Source organism: Buceros rhinoceros, unplaced genomic scaffold (genome assembly GCF_000710305.1).
Source record: "Buceros rhinoceros silvestris isolate BGI_N320 unplaced genomic scaffold, ASM71030v1 scaffold11602, whole genome shotgun sequence".
Taxonomy (NCBI): domain Eukaryota; kingdom Metazoa; phylum Chordata; class Aves; order Bucerotiformes; family Bucerotidae; genus Buceros; species Buceros rhinoceros.
Window position 1 is genome coordinate 17,115 of NW_010400699.1, and position 19,181 is coordinate 36,295.

The 19,181-nt window shown below is 37.0% G+C and overlaps 1 protein-coding gene across 1 annotated transcript in view; it reads left to right on the forward strand.

The window, feature by feature from the left end:
• LOC104489778 (collagen alpha-1(XIX) chain-like) overlaps positions 1-18,879 on the forward strand; it is a gene marked incomplete at its 3' end in the record, with an annotated part of 34,595 nt that extends 15,716 nt beyond the window's left edge. Inside the window, exons 4-8 of the mRNA XM_010131979.1 lie at positions 14,507-14,630; positions 15,045-15,320; positions 17,035-17,115; positions 18,181-18,306; positions 18,817-18,879. Of these exons, the coding sequence (XP_010130281.1) occupies positions 14,507-14,630; positions 15,045-15,320; positions 17,035-17,115; positions 18,181-18,306; positions 18,817-18,879 (670 nt within the window). The remainder of the gene's footprint in view (positions 1-14,506; positions 14,631-15,044; positions 15,321-17,034; positions 17,116-18,180; positions 18,307-18,816) is intronic.
• Between the last annotated feature and the right edge of the window lie 302 nt (positions 18,880-19,181).

Genomic DNA, 19,181 nt, shown 5'->3' on the forward strand with positions numbered 1-19,181 from the left:
GGGAAAGAGCAAGAAGTCATTGCTGGAACAGGGCGCAGCTTGCCATTAGCTTAAGCAAACCCTGAAATTGCACCTTCAGTTTAATGGTTTAACTTGCCCTGTGGATAAAACAATTCTGTTATTCTGATTGAAACAAAGGCATCTGCAATATTGAAACAATTTCACTTTTGCTATATGCTCCTAGATCAAATTCTTTGTTTCTTTTCTTCCAATATGGATCTCAAAACAATTTTTCAGTTTTCTTATTAGATAGGATAGCAAAACTTAAAACACACGCTGTTATAAAAATTGCAATTGCTCCACAAAGTTTCTGTGCTATTAGGTGTCTAGATTCATCACAAGAAATTTACCTGGATGTTTTCCCGTGGCCCTTGTTTGAAAAAATGGACATAGACTCTGCCACAGGATGTTCAGTTTACCAGTATGTTCACTGAAGAGAGTCTTAAGTGATGATGGACTGTGAGGAACTTTCACAACAGTTTATGCATCCCTTAATCCGTGACAAACATGCTGATTTTTTAAAATCTTTGTAATGTTGTCTTGGCTTTATTGGCCATCTTTTTTGGAGAAAAAGGTCTCTCAAAAGTGAGTGCAAGATAGTACTAAAAATCAACAAGGAGGATGCATATCTAAGTCTGTAATAAGACCCATGGTTGATAAGAACACTAGTCAGAATAGTGTTAGAGCAAAAAATATAGTTGCAAAATTAATACAGTTGAAGTTTTTTAGAAATCCAGGGTAAATATGGGTATATACAGCAATGCTAAATGCAACCACACAATTCAATGAAATGTACTGGATATAATCCGTGCAGCTGAGGATAGACCGTAGCCCACATACGTTGTAGTGTAAAGTTAGAGATTGAAAGATCTGTTGAACATCATCTGTTTTGCTGATTGGGCTGAGAAGATTCAAGTGGCTTTGAAAAATGCATATAGTTTCTCCAGCTGAAGCAGTGGTGCCATGTGCTTCAGACATCATTTATCAGCAGACTGAGAGAGAAAAAAAAAAAACAACCCTGTAATAAATCAGGTTTTGGTTTTGTTTCTTCCTGGCTTTTGTGATTTAATACTCTGTGAAATGCAGTTTGCATTAGCTATGCTGTCAGGCATTGCTTCTCTTGACTAAAGCTGTACCTACAAAAATATGTTTGTGCTGATACATCTGTGTGTACACCGGGGCTTCATTGTTTAAAGATGTCTTAGAGATATCATTCCCTTCCCCCACCTTGCCTCTGAGTTTTTAGTTTTTCTGTCTAAAAATAGTTCATGGGCTCTGTCACAGCGAAACTGCCTGGTGCTTTTTTCATTACACTGATTTTCATTTATTTTCAGTTGGTTGTGAAAGATTTTTGGCCTCTAGCATTTCTCTGTGGTTAGCTTTCTGCAGTTTTTATCATCGTACCATGAAAGATTTTTAATTTATGGAGATTAATTTCCAAATTGTAAAAAATAATTATATAATTTTGTATGAACCTTGTGGTCCATGCCCTGTATTTTTCACTTAGAGGTCTGCGTATCAACTGGATTTCAGCCATAAGTGTACAGAGTTGGCTGATTGCAGCCTTGTCTCAAGTGAACATTTATTCTGTCACAAACTCATTTCAAACCTTGGAATGATTTAATAAACTTATACATGAAAAACAGTGTGTAATGTATAGAAACTAAGTCCAGATGTACAGATATTGGTGTCTTAACAGAAATGTGCAAGAGATCATGTTATTTTTGGATTTAGCCAATATGACTACTTGCAGATTCTCAGAATTCTATTAAAAAAAAATCCTAAAAATACTCTGGGATCGAGCGTGACAATACAGGCCTTGAATAACTCGTTGATAATTCCTAATATGGCATTGGGTTTTTAATTGTCGTATGAAAATTCATGTATCTGTCATTTTAGGGATTAGGCTGCTGCTTATCATTGCACCACTTAGCAATGTTGATGTTTAAGCACTTGATAAACTTCGATTTCTCTCTTTTACTCCATTTTCTTTGTGATCTTGGCTGAGAGTTTAGTAAGAAATGTGTGTATTCATAAATCTACAGTGAGCAGTGTTGATTACTCAAACACCGTTGAACGCATATTGCATAAATTAGGAACAGATTTTTTTATGGCTAAGGAGTGTGAGATTTGTTTTGGACCACTCTTGAGAAATAACAACACAGACAGATCATTGAGGTGCTCTGACTCCACACCTTGTTTTTTAGCTTGCTGTCTCTAAGTCAGCAGCTCAGAATGCTAGATGAATGCCAGTTCAAATTAATCTATGAAACTAAACAAAAAAGAGAATAGTATTCACCAGGAGCACATACGATAACAGGAACTGTTTGCCAAGACTTGGGGGGAAGAAGTGCATTCCCAGGTCCAGTTCTTGCACTCAGAGCCCTCCATGCTGGATGTGATTACTCTGACGTGCAGCACATGCAGTTGCAGCATTAAATTACTGCATTTTCTCAGGATTGACATCTAGCAGCTGACCTGTACAGTCATTAGTAGGTGGTGCTCACTTGTTTTATAGGTAAAGGTGTTATTTGGAAACAAGGTGTTTTGGGAGGAGCGTCTTCTCATGCAGTAAGTTGACTTTCTTTAAATAACTCCCCTGAAATTAAGTCACTGAGAGCTGAGAATGTTTAACATCAGACTTTTCATTCCTGTATGAACTGTGGACAATATGTGATAAAGACTCATTAGAATAATCATATGGACAGAGACATTGGAAGAAAATGTACCACAACAGGACCAAATATAGAAGATAAGTTGTAGCTGTAGTTCAGTAATGAAACTGTATATGATTATTGGAATGTCTGAAAATGTTAGATGCAAGAAATTCCATCAGACATTTGTGATTACTCAAAAAGAAACATAGACTTTGGAATTATTTCTTATTTTTTTAATAGGTTACTTTCCTTTCCACAGGACTTTCTTTACATTTAGGAAGTGATAAATGATTGTATTACTGTTAGTATGTGGAGACAGATACGCTATGCTACCAGGAAATTACATAAGCTTAAGACTGGTTTGTTGTGAAAGTGTTAGGAGCACTACAAGAACACTTTGTGATTCAAGATAGCTGATATGATTTCATGGAAAGGAAAAGTCATGACTCATTAGCTGGTTAGAGTTCTTGAAAGACTGAAAAGTTATAACACAGTCTTGTTTCATTGCTTTCCTTAAGGACCAGTTAGCATTACTAATATGAATCCATATTATGCCTAAGATAACATTTTTCACAGCATCCTAACATTTGTTATTACAATTAAATGTCATGTCTTTAAAAAGCTTATGTTGGATTGATTTTTCTTCTCGTACATAAGTAAATATATACTCCTATCCAACTGGCTCTAGGTGGCCCTGCCTCAGCAGGGGTAGTTAGACCAGATGCCCTGCACAGGTCCCTTCCAACCTCAACAATTTTGGGATTCTGTCATTCGATTATAGTCTCTACTGTTAACAGATTTTCTTCCTTGTTACCATAATATTAGGTACTTAATTTCATTGTCAACCATGTAATTTATGGGGTGAGAGCAAATTCATCAGAATCCTGGTTCTGTCATAGAACAGTGAGAAAACAAAGTATTTCCTTTTAAAAACTTCCAAAATATTTCTTGCATCTCATTGCATGCGTAAATGATACAATTTTATCCAATGCAAAATATTGGTGATATTAGTGATATTTTCTTTGATATTGTCGTAACTCTTCCATACTTCATCTACTACTTGAGTTTTGTAGTAAAGATTTCAATCTCAGCTTCACTTGTTGAAAAATAAGACCATTGTTCATTCTAGTTCTGTCACTTCCTCATAGATGTTACATAGATGATTCAACCTCAGATTAAGTTACAGTTGATGCATTGTTTTAATGCAAAATTTTTGTACTGTGGAACCTTTGCTGTTTTGAGAAAAGTTTGTAAATTCCTAGCGTATCAATCTTCCTTGTTTGGATATAAGGCAGCTGGCCTGTTTCCCCAGCCTGAGAAGGAATCCTGGTAATATTCAGGGTTCTTTCAAGCTGGGATTGACGGGCTCTTTTGATGTGAAGCTTAGGAAGAATCTAAATGAAATGTTCACTGTCTTATCCAAACCTACCACCGCTTGAAGCCTCCTATCAACACCTCTGTCCTGGGCCTAAAGCAAGACCTTTACAAGCATTTTTTTGTTTCTCCCCTAGCCATTTAAAGGGAATACTTGGCCATTTCCGAGCTCCGCCTGATAGTAGCAGGGTTAGCAAGCCACAGGTCCTTGGCCCATCCTGGTAAACAAAGTTATGACTCAGCAGATAGCAATGCAATGTTGATGGTTTTTGAGCTTGTTATATTTTAACCCCATTTAATCTGTAAATTACCAAAAATCTCATTATTACAGAAAGTAAGAAATATGCAGGCTAAGCTGTATGTGCTCTTTTTTTTTCCCCTAATTTGAGTGTAATTAGACAACTCATATCTAAGTCCTGAGACTTCATGAAAGTGATAATTTCCAGTTTTGGAAAATGCAGTTATGTCTTTCTATGTGATGCAAATTAATTTTTTTATCTTTTATTTTCCGTATTCATTCACTTGCAATCCATGAATGTTAACAGTTTTTACAAACTGTAAAAGAGCATGTTATTTATCTAATTATCCTTCAAATTGTAAGCAGAACACCAGGCTTCAATATTCATTGAATAGTCATGCTCTGTGTAGGGGGTGTTAAAGCAAAAGCATGTTCTCTCTTTAGCTTCACTTTTGCAGCTGACAGAGCTACTTGTTTCAGGTCAGACCCTGGTATCTGGTATCATTAACCTTCTTTTCTACTTCAGCCTCTTCTGCTGGTAGCTTGATCTGCACCACTTCTACCTTCTTTTGGGGGGGTCGGAGATCAGCTGGAACCAAGATGACTAGATGTATCCTTCTTCAACAGTCTTGTAGGGTGTAGTACCTTCGATGTTGCCTGTGCCTTTTTTTCCTCAAGTACTTCTTTGCATGACCTGCTTGTGACTTTAGCCTGGAATTATTTTATTTATAGGCAGTCCTGCATGCTGAAGAGGAGGCAGCTAGTTATCCAGGCAATTATTTGAGGAGGTTAGGAAAAAAATTATCCCTTAGTTTGGTTCAGCTGCACTCCATACAACAGCCCTTCTAGCTCTTCCTTTTCACTGCCAGCGATGCTGTTAGGTTGCTGAGAGTGCTCAGCATTTTTGTAGGAGGAATGCTGGCCTGGGAGATGGTTTGCTTTTTACCATCAGCCAGGGTAGTCTGGGACCTGGCAGAATGAACCAAGGAAGGAAAGGGGGAGCCTATTCCAACTGTAATCAACAATTCACTTTGCTAGTGCTTGTTTCATTGATTCATTGTAAAAAGCTACCAAAAGTTTGGGATGGGGGTGCGTGGAAACTAAACAGGAAGAAATTGAGGGTTCTAAGGAAACAACACATTTAGGTGGGGGAGCATGATGTCATGCAGAAATATACAAGTTAGCTCTCACAAGACCGGTGTGAGAAGTAGCAGGGTGTGACTTTCTCAGCATGCAGCATTGCTGGAGCTGACTTGCCCTTCTGTGTACCAAACTAAAAAGTTATTATGTTTCTGGAATCAGCTAGCATCTCTAGATACCTGTACAAATGTCTGTACAGTGCTGGTAAATTGGCTGTGAAAACCTCCAAGAAGAGATGGATGCTTAGATTCCTTCCTCCTCTAGTGGAGGAAGATTATGTGGATATATAGGACAACAAAAAATGAAACATCATTCTTGATTTTCTTCCTCCTTTCCGAAGCATGAAGTGCATTGTCTGTCTTCAGATTGAATGATCATAGCCTCCAACAGACAAATCCTCTACTGTAGTCTGCATTTGCTTTGCTTTTCCAGACAACAGCAACCACTGAGATCTACAAATAATTAACACTGTACCACAGATCTTGCTTCAGGGTAGGAAGCATGTAAAACTGCATGCAGAGCAATTTTCACTGCCAGTCGACTTTCAGAGGTTACTGTAGGTTTTTTCTAACATCTTCAGAGAGTTTTTTGATCAGCTGAATAACTTCACTGTAGATAATCATATTTAGTGTAAGAATTCAATATCTTATTGACTTCAGAGACTGCCAAATAACAGAGTAATAACTAGACCTGTTGGTTTTGTTTCATTTCTGGGAGCAAACTAGAAAGACCACATGAGTTACAGAGCTGCTCATAAATTGTCTAAATAAAGACAGAGGTAGGTTTTAAAAGAATTGTGTAAAGTTCCTTTAAAAATATTTAAGTTCACATCCTCTTCTTCTGATGGTTGCCATACTTCAAAAAAAAAAAAAGCACCACAGCTGGATTTTAGAACATTTAGCACAGCAAAAGGGCCTTGAGACATGATTAAATAATGCCAAAAAACTTAATACAATTCTCGAATCACTTGAAGGACACTTAAATCCCTGCTATTCTTTTAAGCACATCTTAGCTTTAAATTTTGAACAAAGACTGTATCTTAGGAGACAATCACAAACTCTGGAGATTGGACAGATCATCAGGTTTGTCTGGATCTCCAAAGGAAGTTTTGATTCATTTTTGTGGATTGCTTGTCAGAAATGTATCAAACCATGAGTAAGTTTCCTTATAGAGGCAATCAATTTACTAGTGTGGTTTGGAGTAAGGAAAAGCACTGAAGATTTCTGGGATGTTCATGCTGCACGATAAGACCATGTGGACAAGTGTGCAAGGAGGTTTCATTCCCTGCAGTAAATCACAGAAGTAGAAACCTGTTAGGAAAATGGGGATGAGAATGCAGATGCATGTGTGCACGATGATTGACATTTAGCTACGAAGGAAAGGAGAATGAGGTGTATATATCTATCTAGGAAGAACATCGCTCTGACGGGAGATGATGAGAGTTCAAGAGATGGGGGTTTTTTGAGTTATATTTTCAGTGTAGCTACGATAGGGAGATGGATGCTGGTACTGGAAGGAGCTATTTCAAACTGACACTTATGAGCTTCGATACATGAGCAGTTTTAGCATCCGTGAAATGTGGAGAAATGCTTAGTGAAATGGCACTTAGTATGAGAAACATCACTGTATTCACAAGATTCTAAAAACAGTAGATGCAGAAGAAATGTTTTTCCCCTTTGTGAAAGAACTAAAGTTCCACATTTTTCTCATCTGTTTTCCCTGTCTCTTGGACACCAAGAGCAGCCTGTTTGTTTGTTCTCTGGCCATTTAAGGAAAAGAAGCAGTCTGAATGCAAGACCTGTATTTAGTGCAAGACCAGAGTGAATCACGTAGATCACTTCAGTCTGTCTTAATCACAGGTAACTATGCATTAGATGTTGAGCTCAAAAGTGTCTAGAGGAAGATGTCAATGTCTGTATACTGCAAAAGCCACCCAAATCTTTCTAGTACCCTACAGAATTCCTTGACTGGTTTTGTACACAAAAAGGCGCTTACTACAGTGTATCTATTGTCTGGATCCACTGTGTTGCATTGTGTTTTCTTGAATCTATACCAATGCAGGTGTGGGAGAATCCTTTGGAGTATGAGATTACTTTGAGTAAGGTTTTTGCATGCTGAAGGAGTCAGGCTCTGGCTTTCTTCTCTTCCCTGACTCATCTTCCTTTGCAACGTTCTCTGGTGGTATGGCTGTCGTTCTTTACCACCCCATGAGCCTCTACATGAAAAGAGGCTTACTACAGCTTAATCTACTGTGCAGCATTCAGGGTAAGGAGTGGTATTTTAGAAGGAGAAACATGCTGTTTGAATATAGTATTTTTATAACATGATACTCTTGCTAGTTTCTGAACCCATTTCGTAATCTTTTTACATTTTAAAATATATTCATTGTTAAAAAGGTAAGAGTGAATGACTGTGTGTCCGAATCACTCATTCTCGCTTTTGGTAGACTTTGGTCTTTGCTAGGATTATTTTTATTTTTCAGGTACAAAGAAAATTCACTGATTGCTCTGAGAACCTATTTGGTTCATAAAACAAATATCTGAGTATAGCAAGGCAAGTATTTAACTGTATCAGAATTGCTGAAAGTTGCCTTCCACAACATAAGACTCCAAAAACCTAAATGTTGACCTGAATTTTTTCAAAAAGAAAAATTGTTGCATTTCCAATGCCAATTACGTGTTATTACTTTTAAGTCTGTTGTTCTTACTGTTGCTGACTGGTTTGTTTTGCTTTCAGAAAAGTTAAAATGCACAGAATTTGGCCAAACTTGGAAAGCAGGCATTTTAAAGTCAATGGAAGACTGGTCTTTGATTTTGTTAGGGCTACGAGTTCACCAGTAATTCCTGTAAATAAGGATACAGAATACTGCTAGAAACCCTAGGGGAAAAGTACTCTGCACAGGCCTGACGATTTTGGTATTTCTATTTCTCTTTCAAATCAAACTTTTTTTTTTAAAAATGCCCTTTAAAGTTTTGATAGCAATAACTTTGACTTGCAAACACACACACACAAAAAAAAAAAAAAGAATCCTAAGCCACCTGTGTATTAAAAGTGACAGTTAATTTATACCTGTTCATACCCGGTCAGTGAATGAAAGCAGAGACATGCTGAAGTATCTGAAATGTTAGATAAATCCCTTTTCTCAGTGTTAAAATAATTTGCAGCTTTGCTTTCAGTGGTACATTTTCTGAGTGGGTTGAGCTTGCCCTAAGTAATTAATAACTCTTAAGCTGTCTGAATAGTTTCCCTTGAGTTGCATCATATAATGTGTCATATGAAAACAACTTGAGGCATAATGTAACATGAAACTGTATAGTGCATCTTAATGTGATTTGAGGAAGATGGATGGGAAGGAAATTATTTCTTATTCTGAGTAACAAACAGCTGTTAACTTTTATTTGAAAAGAATTTAAAATAGCCTTTCTAGGCAGAGATTGGTAAGTTGTTCTAATTTGTTATCTCTTCTTTTCCCGTTGTATCAGTCAAGTTAGGCAAAACCCGAGAACCAAAAATGTAATAATTTGATTTAGAAATATTGAGTATGATGTGGAGAGTTTTTTTTATTTGGGCACCTGAGCTTTACTTTTTTATTCATAGTGGATCTGAGTTTAAATCTTAGCAAACATAAAAGGGTTAAGAATTCAGTGTCTCCATCAACATGGTACTAAATAAATCATTACTCACTAAAGGAAGGTTGTTTAAAGTAACTCCTTGAGCTCTGGTCACGAAATTATTGTAACATTGTCATGTTACAAGTGACATATACCAGGTAATGGTATATGTCAGCTGGAAATTATATGTCTTGCCATAAACTCTAAACATCTCTCACTTCACTCTCAGGAAATGTAAGTTGGCTCATCTTTCTCTTCTTGGAAGATATTCAGCAAGCTGGAGGCTTCATTGATACTTGTAAATACGGAAGTTTATCATATACTGTAGTATATTTCTCATTCCATATGGAACAATTAGAGTTCCTAAGATTTAAAAATAGATGCTACTTTTCCATTAGTGCTTTTTAAAAAAATAAAAACAAAAGGTAAATAAAGGATTGCCTTACTAAATTTGATATGGGTAACTCAATGCTGCTTTACAAAGATAGAACTAAAACTGTTTATAGCACAGTGAGTACACAGTTAATTCATTCATAATTACTTCTTTTCTCACGGGAGCACTAGGAGAACCAGCTGGTATCTGCATTTCAGAAATTTTCAAAACTTTTGAGGAAACAAGCAATTATTTTCCCCCAAATCAGTCTGTACTTGATCATTAGAAACAGTGGAAAGTATGCGCAAATACAGTTTTAAAGCTCAGGCAAAATACCTGTGACTGCTCTTCTAGTAGCCTCATAAAGTACAATCTGTGCTGTGCTTGGACCGCAGCGCCTATTTTTAGGAAAAATTATGGCTATGTTTAATCTATTAAAAAAGAGGAGAGCAACAAAAGCCTTTGCACCTCTGAGTGTACATATGCTTTGATAGTTGTTGCACATAGTGTGTATTTAGTAACATTGTGGATGCGTCTGCCTGATGCTTCAACTTGTGGAACATCAAGATACCTGAACATCTGGGTTTGTAAGATATACATGTATGATCTAAAACCTTGTGGTGTTAGGGATTTTCCTGCTTGTTATCTTTGGTATCCTCAATCTGCCAGCTGGGGCCTCTGTAATTTACAGTTCATCTCAACCCAGCAGGCTAGGGTTGTATAAATTCAAGGATGTGTATTCAGTTCATGTGTTTCAATTCCTGCTATTGTTTTCAGCAGTTTCCACCAAGGGTATGCTTCTTTTTGAGAACACAGTGCTCCTTTCATCAACTTTCATTTTTTATTCTATAATACTGATAATATGGACAGAGGGAGAAAATCAAACTGTCTAAATTCCACCTAAAGTATAATATAGTGAGACTTTAGGTGCCTGAGTATCACGAAATGATTCAAATTGCCTGCTCTCAAGCACCACCTAACCCCTGGTGGCACCTTAAATGAGTCATTTTGGACAACTGATTTCCTCCGGCGTCTGGACGTAAATTCCAGGGAAGCTCAGAAGCACCATGGCTTAAACAGCCAGCTGTGTAACTCCCACCCAAGTTTCATTGTGACTCAAAGATGTGTGTAGAGATCCCTTATTGCTGCCTGTGTCTCCGGAGTTGCCTACACAATGCAGTGCCCATGTCCTTAAATCATACATAATAATGCTTGTAATTCAATGCTTGGACAGCATTGAATTTGGCACAAAACACAGCAGTCATGAGCATTTTCGATGAAGGAGAGGTAGAGAACACTTTTTCCATAGCCTTAAAGGTTAGAGCAGTCATCCAGGAAGGATGTCTGGTTTGGATTGTCCTTAAGCTAAGCTAAACAGGATTGGGAGAAATTGACTGCTGTCCCACTGTCAAGCATGCTTCCTGGGAGAGGACTATCTCAGATTCATGGTTTTGCTCCCAAGTCACCTTACGTATTTTGGTTCAGATGCTTTTATAAAAAAAAACCACAAAACATAAGCATCAGAGACCAGATGCCAAGGTGACCCTCATTTGCTTCTCTGTTTTAACTTGTAAGTTCTTTCTTGCTGTGTTTGTAGGTGAATTTGCATACTTATTATCTGCTACCCATCCTTCTGTAATGTTGGGGCTTTCTTAAGAGCTGTCATCTCTCTTACTGCTTTTGGCTTAGACACCATTAGGTACTACTCTAATGTTCTCTATATTTGTGCTTTGCAAATGTAGGACTTTGAGGTGAGCTTGGTACATCGTTATTCTCTCGCCTTTTCCTATCATTGATTTCCTGTGCCACATAGAAAGGGTGAATACTCTGTAAGGAAGTACTTGTTGAGCTGTGGACACATGGAACAACTTGCTTGTATTTTTCATTAACATTTACTGTTTTCGCTCTGCATGTGACGTCTCATTGGTTTTCTCGTTAGATTTTAAATGTTGAAGGATGCGATCAGGTGAAACAGTATAATAAACATTCAAAGAACTTCTGAATTTCAAATTCAGTATTCTGCAGAATTTTGTTTTGGCTTTTCTTATGTTCCAATATGGGGGTTTATGTTCATGTTTCTGGGTTGTTGGTTATTTTTTTTTTTTTCCCCATCAAATGTCAATATATATTTATAGTTTAAAACACATGCATACTTTGCCTATTTCTGAGTTTTCAACTGAGCTTTACAGAGTAGAAGACATCATGGTAGTAATACTTAAATTTTGCTATCATCTGTACCAAAGTCAGTTCAATGCTCGATGCATGATATTTATTCTGTTACATTCACCTGAAGCCAGTCAGGAAGCAAGAGCATAGGGAAAATTGTGTACAGAAGTAGATATAGTATTCTAGTTTTCTGAGTATTTTATCCCTTCATTTTCTTCGTTTTAGTATTCACCATTTGTCTGGAAGGATTGAGTGTTAAGTGTATACTTTAGAAGATCTGTTAATGACTTCTTGGTCACTAAGGAATGTTCACACAGTTACACAATGAAAACTCTTCTCAGAATAAAAATATTACTTCTGTTTAGTTATGTCTTTAGTGTATAGTAGTTGTATACCACACTTGTGCTGTTTATTGGCTAGACACTGGAACAAGTTTCTCAGAGGGCTGTAGGATAATCTCCGTTCTCAGAGACTTTAAAAACTCAACTGGACAAGGCTCAGAGGAACCTCGTATAATTTTCAGGTTGGCTCTGCTTTGAGCAGGGGATTAGATCTATTGGTCTCTAGAGAGACCTTCCTGCCTAAATTATTTTGTGAATCTAATTCTTGGTCCAATTCTACTTAAATCTCACCTCTTTATTAGATATGACTGAAATCAGTGTAACACTGTTAGGACTTAATTTGACCTTGTCCGCTTTTCTTGTTTCTCCCAAAACTGTTTTCTTTGTCAGTTCGAAGATAAGAGAAAGTAGAGTGAACTCCTGCCCTCTTTCATACTGCTGGCCCATACCTTAATTCTTGTCCTGTTTCCCAAGTGATTTGATAAGCAGTTAAGGAAGGTAGTTTTCTATCGTGCACTCACAACACAACCAAATCTTTTAGAGAAAATTCTGGAAGAAACACTTAAAGCTTTAGAAGACTAATACCGTTCATTTACATAGCTCTAAAGTGTCAGAGAGGTTTACCTCAGAAAACAAGAATGGTACAAAGAAAAAAAAAAAGGAGAAACGTTCTATGTCCATATTTACTAGAATAACTACCATGCCCAGAAACTACTTCCATTTGTTTTGCAGACTTGCCGTAGCAATCATGGTTTCCTCTCCTTTCTTTTGATTAAGTCTTCTGATCTGCCACAGTTGTCTGCCCTTTGCCCACTAATGCTGTGTCTCTCAATATGGAACTTATCTGGGAAAGTTAGTTTATTTTTGAGAGGTTATCAAATGTTCCCACAGCCAGATATCCTGTCTAGTTTACAGCTGTAAACCTGAGGTGCATCTCTGTAGCTTGCCTGGGGTACTGGAAACCATAGGGCTGATCCCGTGCCCAGATGGTTTAAGGTTCTGCGGAAACACATGCGTGTATTACTGATGCCCAGTGAAGATATTTTCTTTGTAAATCATAAACATATTCTTTATGCTATAATTAAAACACATTGTTGTATGAAGTCTAGGTTTAAGTTCTGCAAAGCCCGTTCATTTTTTCCTTGCCTTTTGACATATAAACATCTATAGCTGTATAAGAGAGGATATGGGTCCACTAACAATGTGGGAAAGCAGCCAATTTGGTCCTGGGATAAAACAGGAATCAGCTGTGGGAAATAAGCCAAAGTAGTGTGATTCCCACATAAGGGACTTAAATAGGTGTTAGTCCATAATGAAGCTCTTTGGCAGGATTTAGAGCAGGCTTCTCTACACAGAAGGCGTTTTTCCTGAGATCCTAAGTTAACCGAAGTACACTGATTTCCAGGAGGGTTGTGGGGTTTTTGTCTTGCAAGCTGGTGCTTTCTTCCTTTTTTTTTTCCTCTTTGTTTTTACTTTTTTTTAATAAATCCTTTATAGCAGATTATTGTGTAATTATAATCTCATTTGTAGATTTTTAGAACTAAACCATTTACTTTGCATGATTGTGGGAAGAAAAATGGGAGGGCTTCTGCAGGGGCCCTTGGGTTTCCTCTGCTCTGATCCAGGGAATGCCTTTTGCACTGTGGCTACTTGGGCAATCTCGAGAGTTTTCAGCAAACAGCAATGTTAATGCTTCGGCTACTTGTGTATTGTGTAGTGGTTTTCATTTGTCTCACCTCTTCGAAAAGAAATAATTTGAAATGCAAAAGCTTCAAAAGAAAAAGGTGTTTAGTACAGAACTAATATATATTTAATGATTTCCATAGTCTGTAGAATTGTTAGTTACAGAGTAATTTCATTTTTTCCTGAAATTTTGTTAAACTTGTCAAACTTCTCAAATAGTTTGTAGAAGTGGTGTTGTACCACATTCTGTGATATAGGCAGCAAGTCAGACTTTTTTTTTAGATGCATCAACATATCTTAGGTAAAAAAAGAATAACAACATCAAACAACAGCAAGTCATTCATTCAGAAATGCATTTTTTTATTTTTGTTCAAGTCTTCTAACTTCCAGCTGTTATGACACTCAAGGTGTCCATATCACTGCCTGTGGAATTCACTGGATCAAACCTCCTGCTCCAAGAAGGACCGACTTGAAAGTTAGGTCAGGCTCTTACAAGCCCTGTCCAGATGATTTTGGAAGTCTTCAAAGATGCGGATTATTCCACAAATCCTCTGGGGAAACTTGTTCCAGTATCCCAAGCAATCAATTGGGAAAAGCAGTATTTTAAAATATGTTTATGTGTGGCATTCACTTTGCAGCAGTTCTTTTAAGATTCCTATTTATAGTAATTACAGATTTTAAAAACGTAAGAACAAAAATTTCCTTAGTGAAATCTTCAGCTATTATTCTTGTAAATAGACTGAATGGTACTTTTGAGAAGTGGCACTTCTGAATGCTAAAGCTCATGAATTTGTATGAATGTGAGTGAGCATTCGGCTCCTTGTTTTCACAAGGTACTATTTCTGTTCATTCCTTTTAAGCAGTGTTTGTCTGTATAAGAATAACAAGAAATCTTTTTTTTTTTTTTCTCCCTCCTACTGTAGGCAAGTATTTCCAAATGGGCTTCCTGAAGAATACTCTCTAGTTGCTACGTTCCGTGTACGGCGGAATACCAAGAAAGAGCGTTGGTATATATGGCAAGTTTTAAATCAGTATGACACACCTGAGGTTAGAGTCATCTTTGATTTATCTTTCTTCTTTAAGTGTTTTTTTCTCCATATAATATGGCAAATATAACTTGGTGGATATTTCACCACTGAATTTAACTACAGTTTATATGGAATAGACAGACTGATCTGAAATACTTTATGTTTTATTATAGTAATGACATAAATTTAACAAAATATTGAGTTAAAACTGCAAACAAGGATAAGAAGGCATGTTATGATTTGTGATTGGTGTGTGTATTTACAAAATTACATAGAATAATGCTTCATAACATAATCCTATGTAGTAGAAGACCGTGCATAGATTGTAACCCAATCTGTGTAGTCAAAATATTATTACTATGTATTGTTTATATATGTGTTTAATTCTTATAACTTTTAAATGAACGCTTCATTTATTTTATTTTGCTTTCAGATCTCTGTCCTTCTGGATGGTACAAAAAAGGCTGTGGAGTACATGACCAAATCTGCTCAGGGAAATATACTGCACTACACTTTTAAGAGTCGAGAAATTTATCCATTGTTTGATCGGCAGTGGCATAAGCTTGGTATTAGTGTGCAGTCGGGGATCATTTCCCTCTATTTGGATTGTAATTTAATTGAAAGAAAGCAGACTGATGAAAAATTCACCATTGACTTGCAGGGAAGGACACTGATTGCTTCTCGCACTGCGGATGATAAGCCTGTAGATGTGAGTAGTATTAAAGGAAAACGAGACAACTTGAAATCATGTTTTAGCCACACTTTTATAAACACCATCATAAAGAATTATGTAGATAAAAAGTTCAAAATTGATTATTAATTTTGAGTGTGTATTCTTCATTTGAAGTACTTAAGTCTTTTTCTTTAAACAATATTCAATGCTGTAGCATCTGCTAAAGCAAACCTTGGTAGCAAAGAAACTACAAAAACTTGGTCCTGGTTAGGTGTCTGTTTTTCGGTACTCGGTTTGGAGTAAGAGCCATGTGGTTACCATAGGCGTATTATTACTACATTTAGAGATAACCTGTGGTGGCAGGGGTTTTTTTCTTTCAATTTTTATGAGATATAAGTTTGTGTTGGTCATCTGTTATCATTTGTCTCTCTTTGATATCTGAGAGACACAAAAAAATTATTACGTATGTATCAAGATTGTATCACATTCCAGGGTAAGTCAGCTATGTAGAAATAGGAGCACATTGTTAATAGTTGTCAATTGCCCCTCCAAATGAGAGGGTTTAGGAAGTGGCTGGAGGTGTGTTTCTTGCAGCCTTTGATGCAAGAATTACTCAAGGCAACCCCATAATATTCTGGGCAATGTTCTATTCCAGAGAAACTCTTCTCTGTTTCTTCATGCAGAGGGCTCATAGGAAGTGTCAGTTTGTTTTAAGTACGCTGACATCCAGTTACCAGATTCAAACCATCTGACTTGGAGTTTATAGCGACCATCTGAAAGTTTCAGCTGTATTATTTGTACTGTACAGTTCCAGAAAATAGCACATTGTCAGTGCAAGCTGGCTTTGTGGGAGGAATCAGTCCCGTGAGGAGTTAAATGCTTCAGGCTTTGGCCTGGACTCAGAGCTCTTGAGCCGTGGGTCCAAGTTCATACTTTATTTTCCAAGACTGAGTTCAACGTTACTTGAAATGTATGTACCACCTCCTCATCTCCAAGTAGCACGCAGTAGAAGGAGCAGATTCTTTTTATCTTGTGTTGGTTGCATGGCACGGGCTGGATAATTCTGAGTGGAAGCTGTCAGTTGGGATTTCCGTGTTTGCAGGAAAACATTGTGGGCATAAAGCTGATGCAGGCAGCAGAGTGAATCCTGTACCGAGTCACTCTTCTCAATACCAAGTGGAAGGGATAGAATAAGGGAGTACAAAACAGATACGGAAAGAGGCATATGAGGGCAAGATTAGCTAGTTAAAGTGAGATGCTGTTCATGTCATCAGTCCACGCAAAATCTCTGATACAGAAACTTTGTGTACAGAATTTGTGATTTTCGATCTTCAGGTGATTTAGTTGCAAGGTCCAGACAAAGGTCTGTCAAAGTGATAGAAGATGTAGGTGAGATAAAGCTTATCAAACCTTTACTCTAGTTCACTGCAGGAGAATATTACATTCCTGAAATTAAGGTTTGCAAAGAATGTCTAGAGGGCTAAAATGCCTAACATAGCAATAGTAGTACAGAGGCATGCAACTTAGAAGAAGATAAATGAAGTCTAAAATGCTATTTACAGCAAAGTAATAGACTGCATAATTTGTTCCTTGAGTGAGGAGCTGTGTAATTATTTTGGATTCGTCTCTTTTTCCAGCATTTCAGAAATATGTAGTGTTTCAGAGAGGAAGTTTATTATGCCAAGACAAGAAAATGCCTTAACTCATGATTTTTCTCATCTCCCATTATCTCTTTTGTATTTCTTAATAGATTGAACTTCACCACCTAACAGTTTATTGTAATCCAAAACTTGTAACAGAAGATACGTGTTGTGAGATATCTTCAGACCTGGTAAGTTATTTGTTAAAATGCAGGTGTTAATACAAAAGAAATTGCTTCATTGTTTCTTACTAAAGAGTTGTAAAGAAAATTCAATAGAAATGTTAGATTAATTAACTCCTAAAAATGAATCCTGTCTCTTGAGTCAAGGTACGTTGTTTCTTGCTACCTAACTAAATGGCATGGTGGAAGTTCAGTAAAAGGCACTAGGTGCTGCTAGTGCTTTTTACATGCGTTTCTTAACGTTGATTAATATCTAATTAGTAACTGAGGAAGTCTCGGAGAGCGAGAAACAAACCACAGCGATGACCAGAGGATGGCTTCAAATAACAGAGGCCATTTCAATACCAGTTGCAGCTAGTGAAGCATTACAGATGATAAACAAAGACTGTGAAAGAGTCTGCAATGACGGTGGAAGGGAAGAAAAGTAGGAAGGTGTTGAGAGTGTTTCTCTTATTTCAATACACTAATGTGGAAGAACAAGTGTTTCATAATTGGCAAATACTTTATTCTTTATAATGCACGTGCTGAGATGTATGTATTTTTTAACATAAGGGAAAATACTGATTTAGTTTAGAGGGCTCACTTTTTCTATTTGTTTTGATAGACAGACTCAATGTAAACTGCAACACACTAGAACTACAGAAATGCTTGAAGTTGCAAATGTGATTGTTTTGCTGAATCAAGACTATTTGGGGGGAAAAAAAAGTTAAGGAAAAAACCTCAGAAGGAAAATGTGTTAAAATATTTGTCTGTTAATTAGGAATAGTCTGTAAGAGCAGGCTCCTCTGAGATAGCAGACAGTATTATCACCACCCAGCCTGCAGTCAGCAAAAAAAATCCAGAGTGGGCAGAAGGAAGGACTGATTGATTCCATCTACAAACCAAAGTATCACAATGTCTGTACTTATTTTTACTACTGCTTTTGCCTTTTTTGCAATTTTGGCAATTGGCTGTTGTGTAATATGGTGTGTACAGGAGTATTAAAACAGAAAGTAACTTTAAAGTAGTGCTTGGATGGTATTTAGCTAATAACCAAAGTGGAACGAAAATCAGAAAATCTTCTTTTTGTTTTAGTGCCCACATGAGGAGAGGTTACTTGCTACAACTTCATCACCAGTGAAGGTTCATCCCAGCAAAATATACATGCTTCCAGGAATGCAACAAGAATCTAGAGAGAGTTGCCACTGCTTTCCAAATAAAGTATGAGGTTTTCCTATTGCTTTTTAGTGCATCATGCTGTCTAATTCTGCCAGGTACTTAAAAAAACAAAAAGTTTGGGTGTTTTTTGGTTTTTGTTTTTTGGAAGTTATGAAAAATATCATACTGGTTTGTAGTGTTGTAATGTACTTACACTATATTTCCCAGTTAAGAAACAGTATGGTTTAGATTTAATTCATTTAAAATTAGAATTGCAGAGGTCTGTAAGGTTTAGTTGTTTGAATACACCCCCCAAAAAAAAAAGACTCATGGTAGAAATGAGAATTATATTTAGTGTAGATGTTTTCACTTGAGAATAAATTATTTTCTACATAATGCTTTTTTTAAAAAAAAATTCTTCTAGGTGTTGCGCTATATTTATTCTGAATCATTTGCTATGTTAGTCTTTTGTGATAAAGACAAGGAAACCAACTCAAATATATATTTTGGATCTGCCTCTTTGTTCATTTTTGATTTCTTTTAATTAATCTTTCTTTTTTGATTTAAAATAAGGGAGAAGCAGGATTGCCAGGAGTAGCTGGTTTGCCAGGCCTGAAAGGAGATAAAGGTGAAAAGGTAAAATATCAGTTGAGTTCTCTCTTCATATCTTTACTGTGACTTATCTTTCTTAAATAGAAACTTTATGGTTTTGTTATTCCTTAACGGAATCTCCCTGTACACTGGTTAAATCCTTTATCAGTCAGTCCCTGGTTAGTGGGTTAGTCAGCCCCTGTGTGTGGGCTTTCTGCCAGCAGGCTGGAGCTGTATCACTTTGGGGTCCCCTCATCAACTCCATGGAACACAGTTTACTTGCCTGAGAAGCACATCCCTACCCAGCCCTGTCAGATTGTCTTACTGCCTGTTCCTCTTACTGCCCC